The sequence below is a fragment of the Cornus florida genome, unplaced genomic scaffold (genome assembly GCF_030987335.1).
Source record: "Cornus florida cultivar Cherokee Brave unplaced genomic scaffold, ASM3098733v1 CherokeeBrave_3.0.0_Hap2_Chr10, whole genome shotgun sequence".
Lineage (NCBI taxonomy): Eukaryota > Viridiplantae > Streptophyta > Magnoliopsida > Cornales > Cornaceae > Cornus > Cornus florida.
The window spans coordinates 109,130,524-109,144,791 of NW_026775580.1; the positions used below are offsets into that span (position 1 = coordinate 109,130,524).

The window sequence follows — 14,268 nt, forward strand, 5'->3', positions numbered from 1 at the left end:
AGGAGCGAGAGAGATAAAATGGAACAAAGTAATTTGATTTTGAAAAACATCATGTCTGGTGGGTTAAGTGGGTAACCACTCTTAACCCACTGCCAATCCATTAAATATATTACCCATTAATGAGTTACTCATTAATAACTCATTCAACTAAACTAATCAATAATCACCCAATACCCAATAATTGTTGGGCAGATTTGGGCGAGTTTTTGGATTTGGGTATATTTTGCCACCCCTAATCATCTTTGACCATATTCAGTTCTTTTCAGTCGTTTAATTAGATCATTTGATAATTAAGCCGAAACTTTAGATTCATTATTTATTTTTTTAAATGCTTTAAATTGTTTTTCAGTTGTAGTATATATAGTTGATTTTATGTATAATATGTTTGGTTTACCGTTATAAAAGAAATGTTGTAATTGGGGAATTTGGTTATAGGAGGAGCTAATTAATGTTTTTTATAAATAAAAAAAAAATTGGGGGTAAATAGATGGAGCAAAAGTTCTGCACGCGGTTGATGGCAAAATGGTACAGACTGAAGGAAGAAAAACGGACTGGTGGAGCTGGCGGAGGACAGCCACAACCACAACCACAAGAAAGAAGACGCAGTGTGAGGCCAGTGCTAGTACTAATCCACTGCCGATCACCTTTACATGGTTGATGCTATACTTCGAATTTCTTCAGCACAGCAACGGTCATCTGCCAACGCTACCAATCTGAAATTTCATTTCTTTTGTTTTCAAGTTTGGGTGGGTTTTGGGGCTTGGCCCGCTTGGGTATATTTTGCCGCCCCTACTTGCATGTATGTATATATATATATTTAATACGTACCTCGAGTTTTCTGTGTTGTACTGATTTATATACGTGTGAAATAAAGCCTAAGATAATACGGTTACACAAGCAATCAAAATCATCCAGGACTCTGATTTCACAAGGTATTAGGAGAAAATGAGTGATGGAGAATGTAGTTTTCATATTGGTTTTTATAAGAGTTGTGATCAATCGACAAGAAGTTCACAATCAATTCTCTGGAAATAAAGTTTCATATTGTTTAGGTCATAACCAATGTTGTAATTCTGTTGAGCAACAATCCCAAGTATACTCATCTGATTGGGTAAGCCACTTTCAACCATGGCCATGCAAAACATATTAGTGTCAGTCTTTCGGAACATGTTATCAATGTCTAGCATCAAGTCCGCCCCTCCAGCAAAATGAAATGTCACCACTGGGAATCCTTTAAGGTCTTCATCCACAACCCCCCTGTAACATAGGTACCCGGGGTTCTTGCTATCAACCTCCTCTGTCAGCAATCCACCTATCAAGGATTGCACCTCGGCTTTAAGTGGCTCGAACCCAATCCTTGTTAGAAGAGTATCCGTTGTACCTGAGTCGATCACCACCCCATCTTTGCCGAATAGATCAACGTTGATGTCAAGCCTTTTCTCTCCCACGCTTATGCCTTCCACGCTCAAATGGTATAGGCCGTAACGCACTGCAATTGGTGTTGAATAGCCTTCAATATAAGCTCCGTCCCCAATGATTAACCGGTTATGATTATAGTAAGGATCGTCTATATTGCCAATGCAATAAGAGAATTTAGAACTCAATCGAGAAGGCAAAGATATATCATCATAGCCGAGTCCCATAACTCCACTTAATTCGCCGGCTAAGATTTTATTAGAGTGTCCGCAGCCAAACAAGATGCTGGGAAAACTTGTTGTGCCTTCATCAGATGTCATGAATGTAAGCTTTTCAAAGGCAACATTTCCTGCTGTTGTACTGTTGTCCACGTATTGCTGTCTATAACCGCAACGAGAGAAACTATCACATCGAAATTGTATTTGACTATGAAACTTGAGGTGATTACAAGTAGCAGAATTGCACGGTATGTCTACATACGTGGATGACTTTGAAGGATCAAAAATGGGGTGTAACTGGTTGAAACATTTGGTACATGGGAGGCATTGAACCCATGTCAGGGTGCTGCCGGTGTCCATTATCGCTAGTTGCGGAACTGGTGGCTCTCCAATAGAAAAATTTAGAAGTAATTCTACGCCAGTATCAATCGGGATAACAACACCTCGGACATCATTTGTGGTGTTTAATCCGCTTTCTATCCTTGCCTTCAGGTAAGCAAAGCGTGCTAGTGAGCTTTCTGTAGCCCACCTAGCACGATCCAAGGTGGTGGCACCAGGGTTATAATATGGTGAGTGAATCGAATCACGGTGAATGAGTTTAATGACCAACCTACGAGGTTTTGTGATGGCAATCGTCCTCGTCGTGGTGGTGGTGGTTGCATCATTGCTTGAGCAGACCACAATGATGGAGGAGTACAAGAAAGAGTTTATTATGACGAAGAAATGCATAAACATCTTTACTGCTTTTCTTTTTTCTCCTTTTTGAACACACACCTTGGGCCAATAGAAACTCCACTAATTTATATATGACAAAATTGAATTTGAAATATTTGTAGTATATATGCATGGCTTGTCATATTCAGATGTTTACTTATCAACACATTCTTTTCCTTTACCTACTAAATCTGTTGAATCTATGACACAATCTTTTCCTTCTCCGCATTATATCGATTAATTTCTTACCCAGTTTCTAGCTATTCCAACATCAGCACAATGTTTGCTTAAACGTTGAAGAATGTCACATCTTTAAAAAATATGGTGGATAAAAGAGTGTGTTTAAGGTCCGTAATACATGGTTATTGGATTTCAATAACCAGCGGGTATGTTTATTGTAAAATTAATAATAGAAGTGTTTAAAAAAAAAATTATTATCAAATAAATTAAAAAATAATTTAATTGTAAAAAATATTTATTATAATGTGTTATCGAATACTTAACATATTTTTTACTACCTGAAATTTTTTAACAAAATGAGAATTGGTTGTCAATGATTGAATTCTCTACCCTGTCCACATGGTAAAGCAAATAAAAATAAATAAATAAATAAGAAGAGAAAGAGATGGGTATTGTGTCAAAACCTACATACATAGAATTCACCTTCCAAACATTTTTTCCTTTTCTTTTTAATTTTCCTGGGGTATAATTTTTTTTTTTTTTTTTTTTTTTTTTTTTTTTTTTTTTAAAGATTAACAATATATAATATTAATTGAAACAACAGAAAAGGAAAAAAAAAAAAAAAAAAATCATTCACTGCGATAGAGTTCTTCGAGAAAAGTATTTTATGGAAAGAAGAATTTTCAACAAAAACATATTATATATAGGAATAACCTTATATAGAAAGAAAAATGGTGAAGAAGATAACGATGAAAGGGTAGTTTTATCTAAAATTAGTTAGTACATTTAATATGTCATGTAAGATCTAAGGAGGACAATTGGTTTATTGACTTGTTAAAATATTATTTTCAGAGTAAGTAAAAAAGGTTAAAAAAGAAAGTTTAAAGTGCAAGGTAGTTATGGTATAATAAAATAAAGAATGAAGTATTATTTAGCTTAGGGACTTATTAGTCATTCACATTTAAAAAAATTAAATAAGAATAAAATATAAAACTTCTACCTAACAAGTATAGTTAAATTAATATAAAATTTGTCTCGAGCTAAAATATGTAGCATTTAAAAAAAATAGAAAAGAAAAGAAAAGGAGCATGTTCAAGGTCGACAATACTGATATGAAATCCCATTTAAAAGCACCAACCAATATATATATATATATATATATATATATATATACACACTAATGTGTAGGTAATTGATAAAATAAAAATAACATAATCAATTTCTTGTTGAATTTACGTAGTTTTATCTGTTGAATTTTATTGTCCTCAGACAAACACATACTTGTAAGAGTTGTGATCAATCCTCAAGAAGTTCACAATCAATTCTCTGGAAATAGAGTTTCATGTTGTTTAGGTCATAACCAATGTTGTAATTCTGTTGAGCAACAATCCCAAGTATACTCAACTGATTGGGTAAGCGACTTGCAATGACAGCCAAACACATTAGTGTCAACCTGTCGAAACATGTTGTCTATGTCTAACACAAAGTCAGCCCCTCCAGCAAAGTGAAATGTCACCACTGGAAATCCTTTAAGGTCTTCACCCACAACCCCCCTGTAACACAAGTACCCGGGTTTCTTAACAACCACCTGTCTCAATAATCCACCTATCAAGTATTGGACCTCGGCTTTAAATGGCTCGAACCCACTCATTGCTAGAAGAGTGTCCGTTGAACTTGAGTCGATCACGACCCTATCTTTGCCGACTAGATCACCGTTGATGTCAAGCCTTTTGTCTCCCACACTTATGCCTTCTAAGGTCAAATGGTATAACTTATCACCATGCACTGCAATTGGTGTTGAATAGCCTTCGATATAAGCTCCATCCATAGTGATTAACAGGTTATGATTATAGTAAGGATCGTTTATATTGCCAATGCAATAAGAAAACTTAGAACCCAATCGAAAAGGCAAAGAAGTAGTATCATCATAGCCGAGTCCCATAACTCCACTTGTTTTGCCGACTAAGATATTATTGGATTGTCCGCAGCCAAACACGATGCCGGGAACACTTGTTGTGCCTTCATCAGATGTCACGAATGTAAGCTTTTCGAAGGCAATGTGACCTTGTGTGGTAGTGTTGTCCAAGTATACCTTGCGATAAGTGCAACGAGATAAACTGTCACATAGTGCATCTGGATAGATGTAACAAAGATGAGTAGTGCACGGTAAGTCTTCATACGTGGTTGACTTTGAAGGATCATAAATGAGGCCTAACTGTTCGAAACATTCTGTGCATGGGAGGCATTGAACCCATGACAGGCTGCTGCCGGTGTCCATTACCACGAGTTGTGGAACTGGTGGCTCTCCGATAGAAAAATTTACAAGGAATACGCTGCCAGTGTCAATTGGAATAACACCACCTCGGACATCATTAGCGGTACGGTTGTTTAAAGCGTTTTCTATCCTTGCCTTTAGGTAAGTAAAGCGTGCCATTGAGCTTTCTGTTGCCCACCTAGCACGTTCTGAGGTGGTGGCACCAGGGTTGTAATATGGGGAGTGAATTGAATCACGGTTAATTAGTTTAGTGACCACCCTACGAGGTTTTGTGATGGCTGCATCATTGCTTGAGGAGACTACAATGATGGAGTACAAGAAAGAGTTTATTATGAAAAAGAAATGCATAAACATCTTTCCAACAAAATTATTCATACTCAACACTAAATGCAAATTAATTTCTTGATAATTTCCTAGCGGCTGCTGCTTCTTTTGCCCTTTTAGAAACTCCTTTACTATCTATATGTATGTATTAACAAGATGGGTATTCAAAATATATTTTTGCTCAAAAGTGGACCTTTTCTTTGATTTCAGATACTTCCTCCTCTTTTTAGCACATATGCAGGGCTTGTCATATTCAGATGTTTAGTTATCAACACATTCTTTTTCTTTTTACCTACAGTATGTTTTGAATCTATGACACAGTCTTTTCCTTCTTGACATTATATATCTTTTTTTTAATTTTGACCCACTTTCTAGCTAATCCAATATCAGCACATTTTTTGCTTAAATGTTGAAGAATATCGCTTCTTTAAAATATGTAACAGATCAAAGAGCATGTTCAAGGTCCACAGTACATGGATTGGAATAACACAGAAATATATATATATATATATATATATATATGATGTTAAAAGTGTTTTACTTCAAAGCTTGATCATCCTCTGCTCACTTCATTCTCAGAACCAATTCTAGACCCAGTTAGAGGGAAACTGAATTTGTTTTGCTGTCAATATATAGAAACCTTTAGATGGTTGATCCTCTACTTTGAATTTTTTCAGCAAAGCAACGTTCATCTGCGGCTTCCAATTTGAAATTTCATTTCTTTTTGTTTTGAGTTTCGGCTTGCATGTATGTATATATTATAGACCTCCAGTTTTCTATAAATAAAGAGAAGAATTGAATGTGTTGAATTTCGAAAATAATTTAGTGAGGTTCATAAATTTTAATCGACCTGAGTTTTCTTCAACTAAATTGGCCAACATGAATAATTGATCCCAACTATATAAATTTCACACTCCTTAAATTAATTAATTTCAGGTGATCATCATTCATCATAGACTACTATAGGAGTGCAGGGCCAAATTATATGATCCATATATGTGTAAACATCAAATCAATATGTTAGGATATTTTTAGTGCTAGATAAATGCATAAATTACACTAACACCCTCTTTATATTTGAATTAAATTTGATTTTGTGCATCAACTTTTCATGTACCCCTTAACAAATTCCCTAATGAAACAATTGAAGATGTAACTGTAATACTCAAAAGTGTAGCGGTGGGATGATATTAAAAAATAATAATAATAATAATAAGTAAGAGATAAAATTTTACTCATATATAAAATTATCTAAACATTTTGCATTATTACATGATGACAAAATATAGCGGAATGGTATCATGACTAATCGTAGTAGACTGTGCTACCTCCTCTCCAAAACGAGAGGAGAGGAAATTGGATGTGCTAAATTAATTAAATTATAATATTTATAGCCCACTCCTACCATCTTATTCTCCCTTCATTTTCTTTTTCATTTTTTATAAGAAAAATCTGTAATTATTTATTATTTCTCAATCTTCTACATTCTAGAATTTTCGTACTCATATATTTTCAGGTGTCATTTGTCTAGAGAAATCTATAAAGATTTTTTTCATTTTAAAAAAATTATCTTTAATTATTTATTATTTTTTCACATTATTATTATGAAAAAATATGTTTACAAAATATTTAGGACCTAAAATATGAGAAAACAATAAATAGTTATAGATTTTATTGATATGTGTACAAAATATTTAGAATATAGAATATTATAAAATAATAAATAATTGTAATCTTTTTAGAAAAATAAAAAGATCTAAGGAGATGAGAATTAGCTATAAATACCCTAAACGGATGCCCTAAGGAAAGCTGAAATATCCGATTTACTCTTCTATAAGTAATATTCTATTATGTTTGAAAAATAAATATTCTATTATCTTTGAGTAAATGAATGTTATTGTCAAATCTTAAAATTCAGTCTACTAGACTCTAAATAGATGTAAGATGTTGCCATCAAACCATAAAAAAAAATAATAATAAAATAAAATAAAATAAAATAAAAACAATATATGTACACTGCTACTCAAAATGTAGTTCTTACACTAAATTCCCCACAATCAACATTTTATAAAGGGTTGTAACTTATCCATGGCTCACGAATGGAAATGTCCCACTTTTAGATTCAGTTTGTTTTGATGTAAAAAATTTTTTTCAAAAAATATTTTTATTTTTTAAGTAAAATATTTTTTTTATTTGTCCTTTACAGTGTTTGGTAAAAGTTTAGCTCGAGATTGAGGTCGAGTCCTTCAAGCTTGACGTCTAAAATAATTTACCAAAAAACAGGACGTTTAAAATAATTTACCAAAAACTAATGGATAAATTATTTATGTAAATAAATTTTTCCTTCGTAAATATTTTACGACAATCAAATACCATAAAATAAAATAAACATCCAAACAAATAGAGCCTTAGTTATGCATATTAAACGACACATTAGTTAATTATGTTCCACAAATAAAAGGACTTGGATTCCCTCCACAGGAGGGAATCACATGATCGTGTGCCACATCTAGCAGCAACCTAAAATTAATTAAGATAACAGTTGTCCAGTCCTTAAATACAATATATTTTTTTTAAATACTAATATAATAATTCCCGTATTATTACTAAATCAGCCGCTACCTCTACATCAATTGCTTGAGCTTCATAATACTGATGTTCTGATGAAATTTCAGATTAACTAATATAGTTTGGCTGCCAATTAATACAAAGAATGACTTGTTTAAATTTTATTTGTTAATTGCGCCAAAAACTATGAGAGTTTAATAGTAAAAACTAGGAAAAAATAAAATAAAATAAAAAACTTACTAGTGTCGTTATAGTTCACAAAAGGCTCCAAGACTCATAAATATTAGTTTGGTTTAATTTACAACTTGCAGAAGAATTGGTAATTATTTTTGAAGTAATATATTGTATTTAAAGAAATGAGCAAATGTTGTCTTAATTAATTTTTGGTTGCTGCCAATTGTGGCTCAAAATGCTGACGTTTTGAGATTTTTCCTGTAATTCCCTCCACCGGAGGGGATCCAAGTTCTTGACAAAATTACCCTTACAAATTGCTCAATGTAGCATTTCTCATTGATTTACAAAAACAAAATATATCCTTGACGGATTATATTTTATGGAGTTTCTCTATTATTAATATTATGGACTAATCCAACGTAGATAAGTATTATACATAAGTTGACTTTATTATTATTATTTTTTTTAGCTTTTCTTTGGTAGATGATATTTCTGGAGCTTCTCTAAAAATAAAATAAAAAATATCCTTATAAACGGCAATTCTAATTGTAATCTCAAATTTTCAAATATATTGTAGATATTTTATGGAGTTTCTCTATTATTCATATAGTTTTGTATTTCAAGGGGAAAAAAAAAAAATCACAATCTTCTTGGTGAGCAGGGGTGGCAAAAATCCCCAATCATGTGGGGAACCGCCCCGCCCCCACCCCATTTAAAGCGGATTTGGAAAACCGTTTACTTAAATGGGGTGGGGATGGGGGTTAAAAAAAAAAAAAAAACTGACCGGTTACAGGGCGGGGGCGGGAGACTAAGATCCCTGCCCCATAACCACCCCGTTTAATATTTTAAATTATTAATTTATCCTACCATGTTAATATATTTACCAAATTAACCTTCACTCTCTCTCTCTCTATATATATATTGGAAACCCTACACTTACCACTTCCATATATATATGTGTGTGTGTGCGCGCGCGCGCGCTATGATTGTGTTTAAATAAAAATATAATCGGCTATGGGGCGGAGGCGGGGCAAATGGGGCGGGGGCGGTTATGGGGATTAGAGGTAAAAAATTAACCGGTTATGAGGCGGTTTTGGGGGCACCAAAATTAAACGAGGGCGGGGATGGGGAATGGGAAACCCGCCCCAAACCGCCCCATTGTCATCCCTATTGGTGAGTGACAAGCAAGATTTCATAGTTCAAGTGATTCAGCAATTCCAATTTCCTCGAGGCATTGTACATCGTGACCAAATCTACTTTTTGTGTGAATAAAATTCTCATAATAAATAATTAGTAAATTAAAATCTTATTAGACATATACAATTATATATATATTATATTCTATATAGAAATTAGTTCCTTTATTACTTTGCTTATATATATATCCACTAGTTTAATTTGTTATTCAAACTTTTTTTTTTGGTAAGTCAAAATTTATTCAAAAAAGAATAAACAATATAGGCTACCAAACAGCGGCCCAAAAGAAGCAACAAGAAAGAAGGCACTAAGGCCCAAACAAAGCCCGAATGCAACAACAAGCTCCACAAAAGGAAGAGGAACTACGAGAGGTAACACACAGAAAGCACAACACAAAGCATTGCTTAATCACCAACACTAGCACTGTCAATAACCAGACTAGGAAGTCTCCAATCAGCCGCCACAGTCCGAGAAATCCTAGTATCTTTGAATCTCAATGACAGAAGCCGGCCACGAATGCAATCCTCAATGAGCTTCCAAACAACATAAGGAACAGAGTACTTGCTTGCATAGGTACGTTTGTTCTTTTCCTTCCATATAAAGTAGATAGCCGCAGAGAAACAAAGTCTAGCAGTTACAGCATCCATAGAGTTACACTTATCATTCCAAACATTGTCAATCCATCTCGCAATGAAGGTCAGGCTACGTTCACCACAATAGAATCCATAAGTATGTTGAACATAGTTCCATATATAAGAGGAATAACTGCATTTAAAGAACAAATGCTCATGTGTTTCGTTTTCTCTTTGGCATAAGATGCATAGGTTAGAACCATCTCTATGATCTGTAGAGAACCTATCTTTAGTATAAAGCCTGTTGTGAAAACCAAATAATATTGGTCCAATTAGACAATGGAGCAGGAGGAAGAAGAGCATTGTACGTCTGTTTCAAACAGAATTTACCTGTAGTAGACAAGGATCATACCACCTTATCCCTACCATTATAATTGATTAGAGGAGGGTTCTCAACCAAGTTAGTTAAGTTTCTGAAAAGAGGAGGGAATCTCAATTGGCCATGTTTAATGAAACCCTTAACCTTGAAGTTAGCATCCCACATAAAATTGGATATAACATCATTTCCAACTCTCAAATTGATAGGACCAGTAGGTAGCCAATAGTCAAACCATAGGAAGGTTTCAGCTCCATCCCCCACCTGGTGCTTGATGAATTGCCTAGCTAGACCTCTCAGCTTAAGGAGCATTATCCAATTCCACGAACTTAGTTAATTAGCTTTGATGTTCCAAAAGTTTTTCTCCTCAATTAGGACACTATGAGCCCACTGATACTAAAGAGATTGGCCTCCATCATAGAACAAATTCCAGATATGCTGCAAGATAGCAATTCTATTTAAGGCAGCAAGATTAGGCAGCCCAAGCCCTCCATAGACCATAGGCTTGCATACAGCATACCAATTAACTTTAGCACCAGAGTTCTTCAGCTCCTTCCCAGTCCATAAAAACTTCATTAATACAGCATTCACCTTATTAGTAACCTGCATAGGAAGGATGAGTGTCTCCCCCAATAAGAATGAATCTACCAGAATAGGATAGAAATCTAAAAGTCCAACTAGATATTCTAGCAATGATCCTTTCCACAAGCACCTTGCAGTCAACAGTTAAGAGTCTTGAGGCAGTAATAGGGAGACCTAAATACCTGAATGGGAACTGGCCACCAACAAATCCAGAGCCATTAACCAAGGTATTTTGAGTTTCTTCATTCACTCCAGCAGTAAAGATGTTGCTTTTAGCCAAATTAGGCTTTAAACCAGAAAGCTTAGAGAACAAATCAAAACTCTTGATCAACACATCAAGAGAATAGGGGTCCCCATAGCAAAACAAAATGACATCATCAGCAAAACACAAATGGGAAATTTGGTTTGCTCTATATCTCCAATGGTAGGAGAATTGGGAACTCTCATAGATGGACTTAATGATAGTAGAAGATAACACATCCATAATAAGAACAAACAGGAGAGGGGAAATAGGGTCCCCTTGCCTTAAACCTTGAGCTCCTTTGAAAAAACCAATCATCTCACCATTGATAGCCACAGAGAAGGCAGTTGTGGTGACACATGCAATGATCCACTGGATAAACATATGAGGGAAGTTGAGGACTTTAAGACAATCCACCAAAAACTCCCAATAAAGAGTATCATAAGCTTTGTGGATATCAACCTTAAGGGTGCATCTTGGAGAAGAAAGCTGGCCTGTGTATCCCTTCATGAGTTCTTGAACAATAAACACTCCTTCACCAATTCTTCTATTTTTAATGAAAGCAGTTTGGTAATTATCAATAAGGTGAGGAAGAATAGGTTGAATTTTCTTAGCCAAAAGCTTGGATATAACCTTGTAGCTAGTGTTACAGTAGGAAATAGGTCTGAAATCCTACAAAGAAGTTTGATTGGGAACCTTTAGGACCAGAGCAAGATAAGTAGAGTTAATCTCCTTCAAAATTTTCCCATTAACAAAAAATTCTCTGATTGCCATCGCAATATCATTGCCCACCACGGGCCATGCTTTCTTAAAGAAACTGCATTAAACCCATCAGTTCCAGGGGATTTTTTGTCACTCAGCCCAAAAAAACAGCCCCTGATCTCTTCAAGAGATGGAATAGAAGTCCATGAATTAAGATACTCGTCAGGAACCACCTTACTATAAACTTCCTTTAAGGCTTGAATCCCTAGATAGCAGTGAGAAGAGCTTCCCAAAATACTCTAGAAATGCATCACAACCTCATCTTTAATAACTGAAGGCACCTCAGTGGACTCACCTGAGGCAAGCCTGAGCCTAGTAATCCTTAATTTGTTGCACCTAGCATTGAAAGTCTTCATAAAGTAGCTAGTGTTCTTATCGCCATCACTCAACCATTTAACCCTTGACTTTTGCATGAAAAATTGTTCCTCAGCTACAGACAAATCATGAAAACTTTGAAGAAGATTATTCTCCTTACTTCTGAGCTCCACATTAGCAGAATCACCATCAAGAGCAATCTGAATAACACTCAAAGCATCTTTAGTTTCAATAACCCTTTTGGAAATCTCACTGAACTCCTTCTTGTTTAAGGCTTTCAATTTGATCTTGAGCATCTTCAACTTACAAACCACCTGGAACATAATATTACCATGCACATTTTGCTCCCAAACCGAAGCCACAGTAGATAAAAAATCCTTATGATTGCCCAAAAAATTAAAAAATTTGAAAGGAATATTCTTTTTAGGAGGCACAATTTCTGAGTTAACAATCATTGGGGAATGATCAGATACCCCATGAGGCAAAAACTCACAGCTAGATAGAGGGAATTTGGATAACCAGCTGTCATTCACCAAAACTCTATCCAGTTTCCTAGAAATATTAGAATCTCCAGGGCTCATATTGGTCCAAGTGTAGAACATACCACTATACCTCAGTTCATGTAACTCAGCATAAAAAATACAGGTATTGAAGTCTATGATACCTGAATTCCAATTACCAGAACCACCTGCATTTTCATTGGGATGTTTAATAACATTGAAGTCTCCACAGAGGACCCATGGGGAGGGAGAGAAGCTCCTAGCTTGAGATTTAATGTCATTTCACAGGGAGATCTTTTGCACAGCAGTGTTAAAAGCATAAATAATAGACACAAAAAAATGAGTGTGATCCTCAATAGTGGTTACACTACAGTGAATAGCTTGTGCATTAGAAGAAAGCTTCTGAACTTTAAGTTTGATAGGGTCATACAAGATTAAGATCCTACCAAGACTATAGGAGGGGTAGTTGTGTAGAAGCTGCCAAGAAGGGGCAATAAATTTATGGATATCATTAACATTAGGTTCTTGGACCTTAGTTTCCAAGATAGCCACAAAATGGAAGTTGGAAGAAGCAATAAGCTGTTTTATTTTCCTTTTTTTTTCAGGGGAATTAAGACCCCTGATATTCCAAGCTGCAAAAATCATTAAGACAGGGTTTGAAGAATTACCCCTGGAAAACCTGACACAGGTACAATAGGGCATTCACCTCCCTTCTTCTTTTTCTTTATTTGAGTTTTCTGCTTTGTGACCTCAGGGTCCTCCTTGTCCTTACATTGGTTTGAACTAGATGAGCATGTGGAGCTAGAGCAGCTAGGTAAAACAACATGTGTCCCCTCTCCCACATGGTTAGCCTTAGGCATCTCTGGCAACTCTCCATCAGTCTTCAATTCAACAGCAGGAATAACCTCCTCTTGGTTTGGAACCTCTGAACTTTTCATCTCCTTGGTGCTCACTTCCAGCTCAATAACATTCTTAGACACAACTTATAAAGTCTCCACCCTATTTGACATCAGCAGTATCATCCCCAGCAACATCAGTAATGTGGTCCTCATGGCTAACATTTATTACTTCAATTGGTTGAGAACTCCTTTGCACTGCTTTCCATTCCTTTCCTTGATTAGCATTCTCTATAGCTATTCTACTTATGGTTTGTTTGGTAGGGCATACATTACTAAGGTGCCCAAAACAACAACAAGATGAACAGACCATAGGCTTCCACTGATATTCAGCCTTAATGTCAAACACAATTCCATTAGTTGCCTTCAGTTGGAAAGATTCAACAAAGGGTTTAGTGGCATCCACTTCCACACACAGTCTAGCATAACTGAGTCTTGCTTTGCTTTCAGTAAGCCTATCAGCAAATAAAGGTTTTCCCACAGCACTTATCACATGACTGAAACCCTTAGCTGCCCAATACTCATAGGGAATATTATAAAATTTGATCCAAAGGGGAATGGATCTACATGATTCTTTACTCATTTCCATACCTTTGTGCCATTTTTTAAGGAATAATGGTTTCCCCATCACCATACATGGTCCATTAGCTAAAATATTATTACACTCAGCTTCAGTGGAGAACTTAAATATAAAGAACCCTTTTATCATCAGCCATAACTTCTTCCAACCCTTCATTACTTCACATCTTTGTAACTGCATCCTTGATAATGGAAAAAGGCAATTTCTTTTGGATAAAATATCCAACAAGACAGGTCATCCACTCCTCAACTCCTTCCTCTGTAACTTCTTCAGGAGGTTCAATAAGGATGCGGTCCCTATTGGGTGGAAGAGGTGGGATGAATTCAAATTCCATCTTGGGAGAGTTGGCCTTTGGTCCAGCAGCAATCTCAGCCCAGC

The 14,268-nt window shown here is 35.4% G+C and overlaps 3 protein-coding genes across 3 annotated transcripts; all 3 read right to left on the bottom strand.

The window, feature by feature from the left end:
* Window positions 1-995: 995 nt before the first annotated feature.
* Window positions 996-2,369, bottom strand: LOC132278373 (aspartic proteinase CDR1-like). The gene has a single exon (XM_059780166.1). The coding sequence runs from the start codon at window positions 2,367-2,369 to the stop codon at window positions 996-998; it is 1,374 nt and encodes a 457-aa protein (XP_059636149.1).
* An 8,041-nt stretch (window positions 2,370-10,410) lies between these two features.
* LOC132278374 (uncharacterized) lies at window positions 10,411-13,352 on the bottom strand. The gene is made up of 6 exons (XM_059780167.1): window positions 13,083-13,352; window positions 12,786-12,891; window positions 11,895-12,602; window positions 11,656-11,804; window positions 10,727-11,509; window positions 10,411-10,617 (listed from the first exon to the last, which is right to left on the bottom strand). Exons 1-6 carry the CDS (start codon window positions 13,350-13,352, stop codon window positions 10,411-10,413), a joined length of 2,223 nt encoding a protein of 740 aa, XP_059636150.1.
* A 61-nt stretch (window positions 13,353-13,413) lies between these two features.
* LOC132278375 (uncharacterized) lies at window positions 13,414-14,046 on the bottom strand. The gene has a single exon (XM_059780168.1). It carries the CDS (start codon window positions 14,044-14,046, stop codon window positions 13,414-13,416), a length of 633 nt encoding a protein of 210 aa, XP_059636151.1.
* Between the last annotated feature and the right edge of the window lie 222 nt (window positions 14,047-14,268).